At 48.1% G+C, this 12,916-nt stretch overlaps 1 protein-coding gene across 1 annotated transcript; it reads right to left on the bottom strand.

Annotated features, from left to right (window-relative positions):
* Nucleotides 1–247: 247 nt before the first annotated feature.
* On the bottom strand, nucleotides 248–12,606 carry hsd11b2 (hydroxysteroid (11-beta) dehydrogenase 2). The gene is made up of 5 exons (XM_079265045.1): nucleotides 12,309–12,606; nucleotides 3,183–3,395; nucleotides 2,748–2,933; nucleotides 2,214–2,351; nucleotides 248–1,645 (listed from the first exon to the last, which is right to left on the bottom strand). Exons 1-5 carry the CDS (start codon nucleotides 12,583–12,585, stop codon nucleotides 1,212–1,214), a joined length of 1,248 nt encoding a protein of 415 aa, XP_079121171.1. The 5' UTR covers nucleotides 12,586–12,606; the 3' UTR covers nucleotides 248–1,211.
* Between the last annotated feature and the right edge of the window lie 310 nt (nucleotides 12,607–12,916).

Raw genomic sequence — 12,916 nt, 5'->3', positions numbered from 1 at the left:
GGTTCTCAGACCATCTGGTTCTCTTATCATCTGGTTCTCAGACCATCTGGTTCTCTTATCATCTGGTTCTCAGACCATCTGGTTCTCTTATCATCTGGTTCTCAGACCATCTGGTTCTCAGACCATCTGGTTCTCTTACCATCTGGTTCACAGACCATCTGGTTCTCAGACCATCTGGTTCTCTTATCATCTGGTTCTCAGACCATCTGGTTCTCTTATCATCTGGTTCTCAGACCATCTGGCTCTCTTATCATCTGGTTCTCTTATCATCTGGTTCTCTTATCATCTGGTTCTCAGACCATCTGGTTCTCAGACCATCTGGTTCTCTTACCATCTGGTTCACAGACCATCTGGTTCTCAGACCATCTGGTTCTCTTATCATCTGGTTCTCAGACCATCTGGTTCTCTTATCATCTGGTTCTCAGACCATCTGGCTCTCTTATCATCTGGTTCTCTTATCATCTGGTTCTCTTATCATCTGGTTCTCAGACCATCTGGTTCTCTTATCATCTGGTTCTCAGACCATCTGGCTCTCTTATCATCTGGTTCTCTTATCATCTGGTTCTCTTATCATCTGGTTCTCAGACCATCTGGTTCTCAGACCATCTGGTTCTCTTACCATCTGGTTCACAGACCATCTGGTTCTCAGACCATCTGGTTCTCTTATCATCTGGTTCTCAGACCATCTGGTTCTCTTATCATCTGGTTCTCAGACCATCTGGCTCTCTTATCATCTGGTTCTCTTATCATCTGGTTCTCTTATCATCTGGTTCTCAGACCATTATGGTCTCTCATGGTTTTCTGGTTCTATCCTGATCAGGGTCCAACTTTATTTGGGTTGAACTGGTTCGGGGGAAATTAGGCTGAACTGAACTGAGGTTTTTGAATGTGATCAGTCTGATCCTACCATGAAGGTCTCACTGGTCTTGGTTTTAATAATGGCTCTCGGTGTCACTCTGGTTGTGGTTCTGGATGTGGTTCTGGTCCAGTTATCCGATCATAAAGTCAGCATGTTTGCACAGCCCATGTTTCTTTCTGATGGACTGCTGGCTGCTTCTTTCCCTTTCACAAGCCCCGCCCTAACCACTGCCAAGTCCCGCCCCCACCACCTGGGTGTTTTGCAGAAGTCATCATCCTTGTGATGAGTTACAGAACAAATAAAACAGGAAAGGTCTCTATGGTAACGGGTGTGCTCCTCTATCTGTGGGTGTCTACATAAGTTTCAGCTTCTCCTCGTTGTTGTTGTTGTTGTGCTGATTGTTGTTGTTGTTGTTGTTGTGGAGGCTCAGGCTGAGCTCCAGGTCTGACTGCTTCCTCAGCGCTTGAGGCAGCAGCTTCTTCTTCAGGAAGAGTTTCTGGAGGAAGCGGTTTCTGATGCTGGCAGGGCAGTAGCTGTGGATGAAGTACATGAGGCCCACGCCGGGCCCGGCGTAGTAGCGCGCCTGGGGCCTTGGTGCCAGCAGCGAATGGACGATGGTGTCGATGACGGGGCTGACGTCGGGGTCGGCCTGGCTGGAGAAGTTCTGGAACAGCTCCTTGGTCTCGGTCAGGTAGTCCTCGCCGTAGTCTTCCAGCAGCGCTGGAGACAAACTCTGCAGCAGCTGCTTGTGTTGCTGATCCCAGTAGGAGTGGTTTATGATCCGCCCTGCAGGACAGGAAACATCATCTTCATCACAGACATAGACTGTTGTTTTGTTTTGCATGAAAGCTCATCTGCAGATCATCCTCTTAAGCCTCAGCTTTCAGGAGAAACACACACACACTGTTTCCATGTTTCCACACGTCTTCCTGCTACTATCTACCTGCTATCCTCACTGCAGCACCTCCACCTCAGCTGCATCCCAAACGTCTTCCTGGCTTTATTCCAGCCATAGAGGATCATTATTTTCCTGCTTTTCTCATCACTTGTTGATCTTTGGCTGCTCCTGATTGGACGTTACCGTCAGTTTAAGCTCTCTGATTGGTGGAAAGTCTGACAGGAAGTGTCTTCATCATCATGTCCAGGTGGAAATAGAGGTCTCTTAGCAACATGGTGGTGATGGTGATGAAGATGTGATAAATAATGGTGTTATCATGGATCTAAACTTTTTATGAGTCTTGAAAGATTCAAGTTTACTTGTTTCACTCTAAATAAAAAGTAAACATAAATAAAGAGACATAAAATGAAAGAAGGAACTCTTCTATGTGGTCGGCAGGTGTGTGGTGAGACTCACCTGTCCTGTAGGAGGATGGCAGGATGGTGGACACGTGGACACCCCAGGGCTCCAGCTCGTGTCTCAGCGTGTCGGTGAACAGGTTCAGGGCGGCTTTGGACGCTCCGTATGCCGCCAAGCAGGGAAACGGCTGGTCACCTGCACACAGCATCACCGTGACATCACACACGGGCTGACCAATGAGATCACTCAGCCTCTAACATCCAGACCCGGATCCGCTCTGATCCAGACCCAGATCCAGACCCGGATCCGCTCTGATCCAGACCCAGATCCAGACCCGGATCCGCTCTGATCCAGACCCAGATCCAGACCCGGATCCGCTCTGATCCAGACCCAGATCCAGACCCGGATCCGCTCTGATCCAGACCCAGATCCAGACCCGGATCCGCTCTGATCCAGACCCAGATCCAGACCCGGATCTGCTTCACTCATTTTGTTCTTTTTTTTTAACTTCTGCAAAAAAGTGTTCAGTTTGTGTAGCAGCTGCTTTATGTGTGTGTGTGTGCACGTTCACATGCACGTGCACTCACAAACCTGCCGGGCTGGAGACGTTGATGATCCGACCTTTGGCCTGACGCAGCAGCGGCAGGAAGCTCTTGGTGACGCTCAGCGTTCCGAAGAAGTTGACCTCCATGCAACCGCGGAAGTTGGACATCAGGGACAGCTCCGTCTCTCCAAAGTTCACACACACACCCGCGTTGTTCACCAGACCCCACAGACCTGCACACACACACACACACATATGCACATGAACACATACACACACATGAAAACACACACACACACACACACACACACACACACACACAGGAGGAGAATCTGAATCTTCTTTTCATTCTGGTCCTCATTCTGATTTTGAAACTGCTTCTGGAAACAAATCTAGTTTCATGGATTTGGAGAGGAAACATCCAGAATGAATGTGGACCGGACTGACCCGGACCGCCCCGGTCCAGCTGACCTGGTCCTCACCTCTCGGGCCCAGCTTGGCCTTGGTGTCCAGCAGCGCCTGCTGGACCTGCTGCGGCTGCGTGATGTCCACCTGGAGGAGCGTGAGGCGGGCTGAGCAGCTCCTCTGGAGATCTTTGGCTCCATCTCCCATCAGGTCCAAGACGGTGGCGAAAACCTCAAATCCCAGCGCATCCAGACGCTTCGCAGCAGCATTCCCAAATCCGGAATCACATCCTGCAGGGACATAGACGGTCAGGAACAGCTTTGACCTAGATCTCCTCCCCGTTGGATCGACACATGGAATCTATCAGGTTTCTATCAGCATGGATCTGTAGGAATCACCATGACCTTCCCAAAGTTTGGAATGAAGACAGTCTGCCGTCTGCAGATTCCCTGTTCGGGTTTCTGTGGAGCAGCTTTGGGGAAAAAGCAGGGAAGATTCCAATTTAAAGGAACGTATCCCTGCCTGTTTACTGGATCTGGAGTCATTCTGACGGATCTGGATCCACCAGCTTTGACAATGTACAGAATGTTCCTGTTTCCATATGTTTTCCCAGAAGGACTGCATGTTCCCTGGGAAACGTCCGCCGTGGGGATCCGTCATGCCAGCCCAGATCCGACAGCCTGGTCCCAACAGAACCGCCTGTTCTGTGTTCCTCCATGCAGCGGGATGCTGGCATGTTACTCCTCCTCCGGAGTCCCTGGAGGAGATCCAGAGCTGTTCCCAGAACTCTGATCTGTCCGTCCGTCCGTCTATTTTAACACACATAACCCTAACTGGTGGACCAGCAGCCCGGTGGACTGGTGGACCAGCAGCCCGGTGGACTGGTGGACCAGCAGCCCGGTGGACTGGTGGACCAGCAGCCCGGTGGACTGGTGGACCAGCAGCCCGGTGGACTGGTGGACCAGCAGCCCGGTGGACTGGTGGACCAGCAGCCCGGTGGACTGGTTACACATGCTCCAGGCAGCCTTGTCCTGCTATCTGGAGTTGTGATGTGAGGAGGAGCAGAGTTATGTAACAGGGCCGAGGCTCCGGGGGGGCCGAGGCTTCGGGGGGGGCCTCTCACATGTAGAAATAAAGCCAGATCTGCGCTGAGACGTGACGGAGGTCAGAGACACACATCTGTATCTGGGTGGAGACGAGCAGCAGCATCTGCAGAGCCAGATCCACATCCAGATCAGATTACCACCCAACTCCACATACAATGTCTTGGCAACGTCCCTGGAAGCTGGGTCAAGGTTCTAGAACGGTTCAGGCTCGTGTTTAAGCAGAACCAGAACCAGAGAAGCCCAGAAACCTGATGAACTAGCAGGAGGAGGGGAGGCAGTGGGAGGACCGGAGAGGGAAAACAGGAATGTGGGGGGAGACGGAAAATGTCAGAGTTTAAAAAAAGAAAAAAAACAAACAAAAGAATGAAAATAGAGATGAAGAGGAAAAAAGGAGAAATGAAAAAAGGAGAAAAAAGAAAACAGGGCAGAAAGAAACAAAAAGGAGCAGAAAGATAGAAAGAAAGAAAAAGAAAGAAAGAAAGAGATGAAAAAAAACAGTAAGAAAGGATATTAACAAAAGAAACTAGCATAAGATAAGGACAGATTGATCGATCAGTTGATTGAAAACCCAAAACGAAGTAAGAACAGCAGAACATCATGAGGAATGTTGGCGTGGAACATCATGAGGAATGTTGGCGTGGAACATCATGAGGAATGTTGGCGTGGAACATCATGAGGAATGTTGGCGTGGAACATGATGAGGAATGTTGGCGTGGAACATCATGAGGAATGTTGGTGTGGAACATCATGAGGAATGTTGGCGTGGAACATGATGAGGAATGTTGGCGTGGAACATCATGAGGAATGTTGGCGTGGAACATCATGAGGAATGTTGCCATGGAACGTCAAGAGGAATGTTGGCATGGAACATGATGAGGAATGTTGGCGTGGAACGTCATGAGGAATGTTGGTGTGGAACATGATGAGGAATGTTGCCATGGAACGTCATGAGGAATGTTGGCGTGGAACATCATGAGGAATGTTGGCGTGGAACATGATGAGGAATGTTGCCATGGAACGTCATGAGGAATGTTGGCGTAGAACATCATGAGGAATGTTGGCGTGGAACATGATGAGGAATGTTGGCGTGGAACATCATGAGGAATGTTGGCGTGGAACATGATGAGGAATGTTGGCGTGGAACGTCATGAGGAATGTTGGCGTAGAACATCATGAGGAATGTTGGCGTGGAACATGATGAGGAATGTTGGCGTGGAACATCATGAGGAATGTTGGCGTGGAACATGATGAGGAATGTTGGCGTGGAACATCATGAGGAATGTTGGCGTGGAACATGATGAGGAATGTTGCCATGGAACGTCATGAGGAATGTTGGCGTGGAACATGATGAGGAATGTTGCCATGGAACGTCATGAGGAATGTTGGCGTGGAACATCATGAGGAATGTTGGCGTGGAACATGGTGAGGAATGTTGGCGTGGAACATCATGAGGAATGTTGGTGTGGAACATCATGAGGAATGTTGGCGTGGAACATGATGAGGAATGTTGGCGTGGAACATCATGAGGAATGTTGGCGTGGAACATGATGAGGAATGTTGCCATGGAACGTCATGAGGAATGTTGGCGTGGAACATGATGAGGAATGTTGCCATGGAACGTCATGAGGAATGTTGGCATGGAACATGATGAGGAATGTTGGCGTGGAACATCATGAGGAATGTTGGCGTGGAACATCATGAGGAATGTTGGCGTGGAACGTCATGAGGAATGTTGGTGTGGAACATGATGAGGAATGTTGCCATGGAACGTCATGAGGAATGTTGGCGTGGAACATCATGAGGAATGTTGGCATGGAACATGATGAGGAATGTTGCCATGGAACGTCATGAGGAATGTTGGCGTGGAACATCATGAGGAATGTTGGCGTGGAACATGATGAGGAATGTTGGCGTGGAACATGATGAGGAATGTTGGTGTGGAACATCATGAGGAATGTTGGCGTGGAACATGATGAGGAATGTTGGCGTGGAACATGATGAGGAATGTTGGTGTGGAACATCATGAGGAATGTTGGCGTGGAACATCATGAGGAATGTTGGCGTGGAACATCATGAGGAATGTTGGCAAGGAACGTCATGAGGAATGTTGCCGTGGAATGTCATGAGGAATGTTGGTGTGGAACATCATGAGGAATGTTGGCGTGGAACATGATGAGGAATGTTGGTGTGGAACATCATGAGGAATGTTGGCGTGGAACATCATGAGGAATGTTGGCGTGGAACATGATGAGGAATGTTGGCGTGGAACATCATGAGGAATGTTGGCGTGGAACATGATGAGGAATGTTGCCATGGAACGTCATGGGGAATGTTGGCGTGGAACATCATGAGGAATGTTGGCGTGGAACATCATGAGGAATGTTGGCGTGGAACATCATGAGGAATGTTGGCGTGGAACATCATGAGGAATGTTGGCGTGGAACATCATGAGGAATGTTGGCGTGGAACATGATGAGGAATGTTGCCATGGAACGTCATGAGGAATGTTGGCGTGGAACATCATGAGGAATGTTGGCAAGGAACGTCATGAGGAATGTTGGCGTGGAACATCATGAGGAATGTTGGCAAGGAACGTCATGAGGAATGTTGCCGTGGAATGTCATGAGGAATGTTGGTGTGGAACATCATGAGGAATGTTGGTGTGGAACATCATGAGGAATGTTGGCGTGGAACATGATGAGGAATGTTGGCGTGGAACATGATGAGGAATGTTGGCGTGGAACATCATGAGGAATGTTGGCGTGGAACATGATGAGGAATGTTGCCATGGAACGTCATGAGGAATGTTGGTGTGGAACATCATGAGGAATGTTGGCGTGGAACATGATGAGGAATGTTGCCATGGAACGTCATGAGGAATGTTGGTGTGGAACATCATGAGGAATGTTGGCGTGGAACATCATGAGGAATGTTGGCGTGGAACATCATGAGGAATGTTGGCGTGGAACATGATGAGGAATGTTGCCATGGAACGTCATGGGGAATGTTGGCGTGGAACATCATGAGGAATGTTGGCGTGGAACATGATGAGGAATGTTGGCGTGGAACATCATGAGGAATGTTGGCGTGGAACATCATGAGGAATGTTGGCGTGGAACATCATGAGGAATGTTGGCGTGGAACATGATGAGGAATGTTGCCATGGAACGTCATGAGGAATGTTGGCGTGGAACATCATGAGGAATGTTGGCAAGGAACGTCATGAGGAATGTTGCCGTGGAATGTCATGAGGAATGTTGGTGTGGAACATCATGAGGAATGTTGGCGTGGAACATGATGAGGAATGTTGCCATGGAACGTCATGAGGAATGTTGGCGTGGAACATCATGAGGAATGTTGGCGTGGAACATCATGAGGAATGTTGGCGTGGAACATCATGAGGAATGTTGGCGTGGAACATGATGAGGAATGTTGCCATGGAACGTCATGAGGAATGTTGGCGTGGAACATCATGAGGAATGTTGGCAAGGAACGTCATGAGGAATGTTGCCGTGGAATGTCATGAGGAATGTTGGCAAGGAACGTCATGAGGAATGTTGGCGTGGAACATGATGAGGAATGTTGCCATGGAACGTCATGAGGAATGTTGGCGTGGAACATCATGAGGAATGTTGGTGTGGAACATCATGAGGAATATTGGCAAGGAACGTCATGAGGAATGTTGCCGTGGAATGTCATGAGGAATGTTGGTGTGGAACATCATGAGGAATGTTGGTGTGGAACATCATGAGGAATGTTGGCGTGGAACATGATGAGGAATGTTGCCATGGAACGTCATGAGGAATGTTGGCGTGGAACATCATGAGGAATGTTGCCGTGGAATGTCATGAGGAATGTTGGTGTGGAACATCATGAGGAATGTTGGCGTGGAACATGATGAGGAATGTTGCCATGGAACGTCATGAGGAATGTTGGCGTGGAACATCATGAGGAATGTTGGCGTGGAACATGATGAGGAATGTTGGCGTGGAACATCATGAGGAATGTTGGCGTGGAACATCATGAGGAATGTTGGCGTGGAACATGATGAGGAATGTTGCCATGGAACGTCATGAGGAATGTTGGCGTGGAACATCATGAGGAATGTTGGCAAGGAACGTCATGAGGAATGTTGGCGTGGAACGTCATGAGCAATGTTGGCGTGGAACATCAAGGAATGTTGGCGTGGAACGTCATGAGGAATGTTGCCGTGGAATGTCATGAGGAATGTTGGTGTGGAACATCATGAGGAATGTTGGCGTGGAACATGATGAGGAATGTTGCCATGGAACGTCATGAGGAATGTTGGCGTGGAACATCATGAGGAATGTTGGCGTGGAACATGATGAGGAATGTTGGCGTGGAACATCATGAGGAATGTTGGCGTGGAACATCATGAGGAATGTTGGCGTGGAACATGATGAGGAATGTTGCCATGGAACGTCATGAGGAATGTTGGCGTGGAACATCATGAGGAATGTTGGCAAGGAACGTCATGAGGAATGTTGGCGTGGAACGTCATGAGCAATGTTGGCGTGGAACATCAAGGAATGTTGGCGTGGAACGTCATGAGGAATGGAGCATGATGAGGAATGTTGCCGTGGAACATCATGAGGAACGTTGGCGTGGAACGTCATGAGGAATGTTGCCGTGGAACATGATGAGGAATGTTGGCGTGGAACGTCATGAGGAATGTTGGTGTGGAACATGATGAGGAATGTTGGCGTGGAAAATGATGAGGAATGTCAGTGTCTGACATGTTGAGGAATGCTGGTGTGGAATGGATTTCTCGACAGCGTTCCACATGACATCCTTTATAATGTTCCACACCAGTCTTCCTTACAATGTTCTGTACTAACGTTCCACACCAACCTTTTTCTGATATTTTCACATTACCATTCCTGACAACATTCTACAATGACATTTCTCACAATGTTCTGCACATTTTTTACTGACGTTCCACATCGGCATTCTTCCCAACATTCCACACTGTCATGAGGAACATTGGTGCAGAACGTTGTGAAAAATGTCAGGAGGAATGTCAGTGTGGAACATCGGTGAGGAACGTAGTGGGAAATGATGGTATGGACGGTCATGATGAATGTTGATGTGGAACGTCGTAAGGAAATTAGTGAGGAACTTTAGAGAGGAACGTTGTGCTTTTGTCACAGTGGTAAACCAGGTTTCTCCAGAGCTCAGCTGCAGGATGGGTGTGTTCTGATTCATTCTGGGAATGAGGCAGATATTTGTGTGACCTACATTCGGTTCCTCCTGATGAAAGCAGCGTTCCCTCCCGTGTGTGACCAGGAAATCTGAAGCAGTTTTCTGATATTTTCTGATGATCAGAACGAGCCAGAACCTGCTGCTGGTCTCATGCAAAAACAACCAATCCAACTCTTGGTGTCCATTGATCTAACACCGGCTTTCTCCCTTAAACATCTCTGGCACTTTACAACACACCACCAGGTCCAATGTCTGGGAGTCATCTGGATTCGATCAGACTGGATCAGATCCTGGAAGCTAACAGCCCTACAAACAGGACTCAAAGAGGTCAAAGGTAATTTCAACAGATGCTGATAGTGTCATTGTTTGGCAAAATCCTTAACAAGAAGTTCTCTCTGACGATGACGCTGGGGTCACATAAGAACTGCGAGGAGGAGTCAACCTGCTGATCTGATGGAACCTGAGTGATGGGTTCTTTCAGATACCATTAAAAAAAACAACGGTTAGAGCTGTTAACTGCAGATGTTAAAGATGTTGGCTGTGCATGTTGTGGCTGTTACCGGCTAATGTGAATGCTGTTAGCTGCTGAGTGATGTTAGAGTCATTAGTGGCTAATGTTAGCAGCTGATCATAGCGACGTTAGCCACTGATGTTACTATTTATTTTAGCGGCTGATGTTAGAGCTATTAACTCCTGATGCTTGAGTCTTTAGCAACTGATGTCAGCGGCTGATTTTAGAGTAAATGGCTGCTGATGTTAACGCTGTTAACAGCTGACGATGGAGTTGTTAGCTGCTGGTGCTAAAGTCATTAGCGACTGATGTTGGTGGCTGATGTTGGAGTTGTTAGCTTCTGATGTTGGAGCTGGTAGCTTCTGATGTTTTTTTAACGCTGGGAGCATCTGATGTAGGGTTTTTAGCTGCTGATGTTATTAACATGGTTAGCAGCTGATGTAGGGTTGTTAGCTGCTGCTGATGTTATTAACATTGTTAGTGGCTGATGTTAGGATTTTTAGCAGCTAATGTTATTAACACTGTTAGCGGCTTATGTTAGGGTTGTTAGCTGCTACTGATGTTATTAACACTGTTAGCAGCTGATGTTAGGGTTGTTAGCTGCTTATGTTATTTCAACATGGTTAGCGGCTGATGTTAGGGTTGTTAGCTGCTGATGTTATTAACAGGGTTAGCAGCTGATGTAGGGTTGTTAGCTGCTGCTGATGTTATTAACACTGTTAGCGGCTGATGTTAGGGTTGTTAGCTGCTTATGTTATTTCAACATGGTTAGCGGCTGATGTTAGGGTTGTTAGCTTCTGCTGATGTTATTAACAGGGTTAGCAGCTGATGTAGGGTTGTTAGCTGCTGCTGATGTTATTAACACTGTTAGCGGCTGATGTTAGGGTTGTTAGCTGCTGATGTTATTTCAACATGGTTACCGGCTGATGTTAGGGTTTTTAGCTGCTAACGTTATTAACACTGTTAGCGGCTGATGTTAGGATTTTTAGCCTCTAATGTTATTAACACTGTTAGCGGCTTATGTTAGGGTTGTTAGCTGCTGCTGATGTTATTAACACTGTTAGCGGCTGATGTTAGGGTTGTTAGCTGCTGACGTTTTCAACACTGTTAGTGGCTGATGTTATTAACACTGGTAGCGGCTGATGTTATTAACACTGGTAGCGGCTGATGTTATTAACACTGGTAGCGGCTGATGTTAGGGTTGTTAGCTGCTGACGTTTCCAACACTGTTAGCGGCTGATGTTATTAACACTGGTACCGGCTGATGTTAGGGTTGTTAGCTGCTGACGTTTTCAACACTGTTAGCGGCTGATGTTATTAACACTGTTAGCGGCTGATGTTACTAACACTGGTAGCGGCTGATGATTTTAACACGGTTAGCTGCTGAAGTTAGGGCTCTTCGGTGGTGATGGTAATAGTGCTACTAGCAGTCGATGTTTGGGTTGTTAGCTGCTGATGGTATTGACACTGTTAGAGCTGTGTGCGGCTAATGTTAATGTTAGGTGTTAGGAGATGCTTTGATGGACTGAACCAATGTTAAAGTCTGCCTGTCTTTCACCTATTAACAGCTGATTCATATGGTTCAGATGTCAATTTTCTCCGTGCTGAACCATCATGAAGCAGACAAAAAGCCATCTTCATCAGGTTGTTATTTAAAGTTTCTGACAAATTTTTGTTCTTTGTTTCTGGCCTGAGCAGAAACTATGGCAGAGCATTATGCAGTGATCGTATTAAACAACTTCATAGACTGTTTGAAGCAGCAGGTAATTCAACACAGTGGGCAAGTCTGTGCGTCTCCATGGTGATGGCCATTTTCCACCCTTCAGAAAGTGGGAAAGTTTCCACTGTGTGAGTGTTTCTGAGCAGAGAACACTTACACAAAGACAGAGTCGCTTTAATCTCCAGATCTGATTATCTCGTTAACTACGACACAAAGAGTCCGGAGCCAGCTGGCCGTCAGGCAACATCATGGAGGCAGAGGTCAGTGCAAACACACACACACACACACACACACACACAGAAACTACCCAGCCTCTTATCAGACCTGTTTCCCTGCTGTTCAGATAACAGAAAGTAGGACAAAAATACTGGAGTGTGACCGCTGATGTTATCTTCACACTGTTATCACACACACACACACACACACACACACACACACACAGTTTTCTGGCGTCTGCTTGGGTTTTCACGTTTCTGACAGATTTCCTGGTAACTCGGAGTCTGAACAGGTGTGAAAACGTTTCTCTGGCTTCATCACAACTTCCAGTTTCCCAATAAACTAAAAACTCCCAAAACTTTCCTTCCATCCTGCTGCGGGGAACACCTGAAAAACAGCTAGAGGGAGGGGGCGGAGCCTGTCTTACCTGTGATGAAGACAGCCTTGCCCCAGGCAGGAAGGATGGCGGGCGGCGCTCTGGTTCTGGAAGCAGAGAAGAGGCAGCAGGCGAGTCCGAGCAGCAGCAGCAGCGCCGGCAGGCAGACCTCCCACAGCTGCTCCATCAGCACCGTGGCCCCCAGCCAGGCCACCAGGGCGGGGCCGGCGCTCAGGTGGAACGCCAGGATCTTCTTCAGGGTCCCACCCAGAATAACAGCCAGAACGGCCACGTAGAACCAGACAGGAAAGGTGTAGTCCTCCATCATCAGCTGGTCAACCGTCAGTGCCTCTGCTGAACGCTCCAGCAGTCCTGGAGGAGGAGAGAGGCGGCGGCTGTATATATACAGAGAGGAGGAGGAGGAGGAGGAGGAGGAGGAGGAGGAGGAGGAGGAGGAGGGACTACAAGCTGCATTTAATCTTCAGCACACACACGAACACTCTTATCTCCAGCAGATCTGCTGGTTTGTCCTGATAAGAGGTTTTCTGCTGTTTGGGGTCAGAACCTCCAACCTTCGGCTGATCTCAGAGCTCCTCTTCCTCACACAGCTGGGTCCGATGGCTCAGTGATCTGATGGGGGAGTCTTCCTCAGTAACCTG

The sequence above is a fragment of the Telmatherina bonti genome, assembly GCF_933228915.1.
Source record: "Telmatherina bonti genome assembly, chromosome: 1".
Classification (NCBI taxonomy): domain Eukaryota; kingdom Metazoa; phylum Chordata; class Actinopteri; order Atheriniformes; family Telmatherinidae; genus Telmatherina; species Telmatherina bonti.
This window is presented reverse-complemented; position numbering and strand designations above follow the sequence as displayed.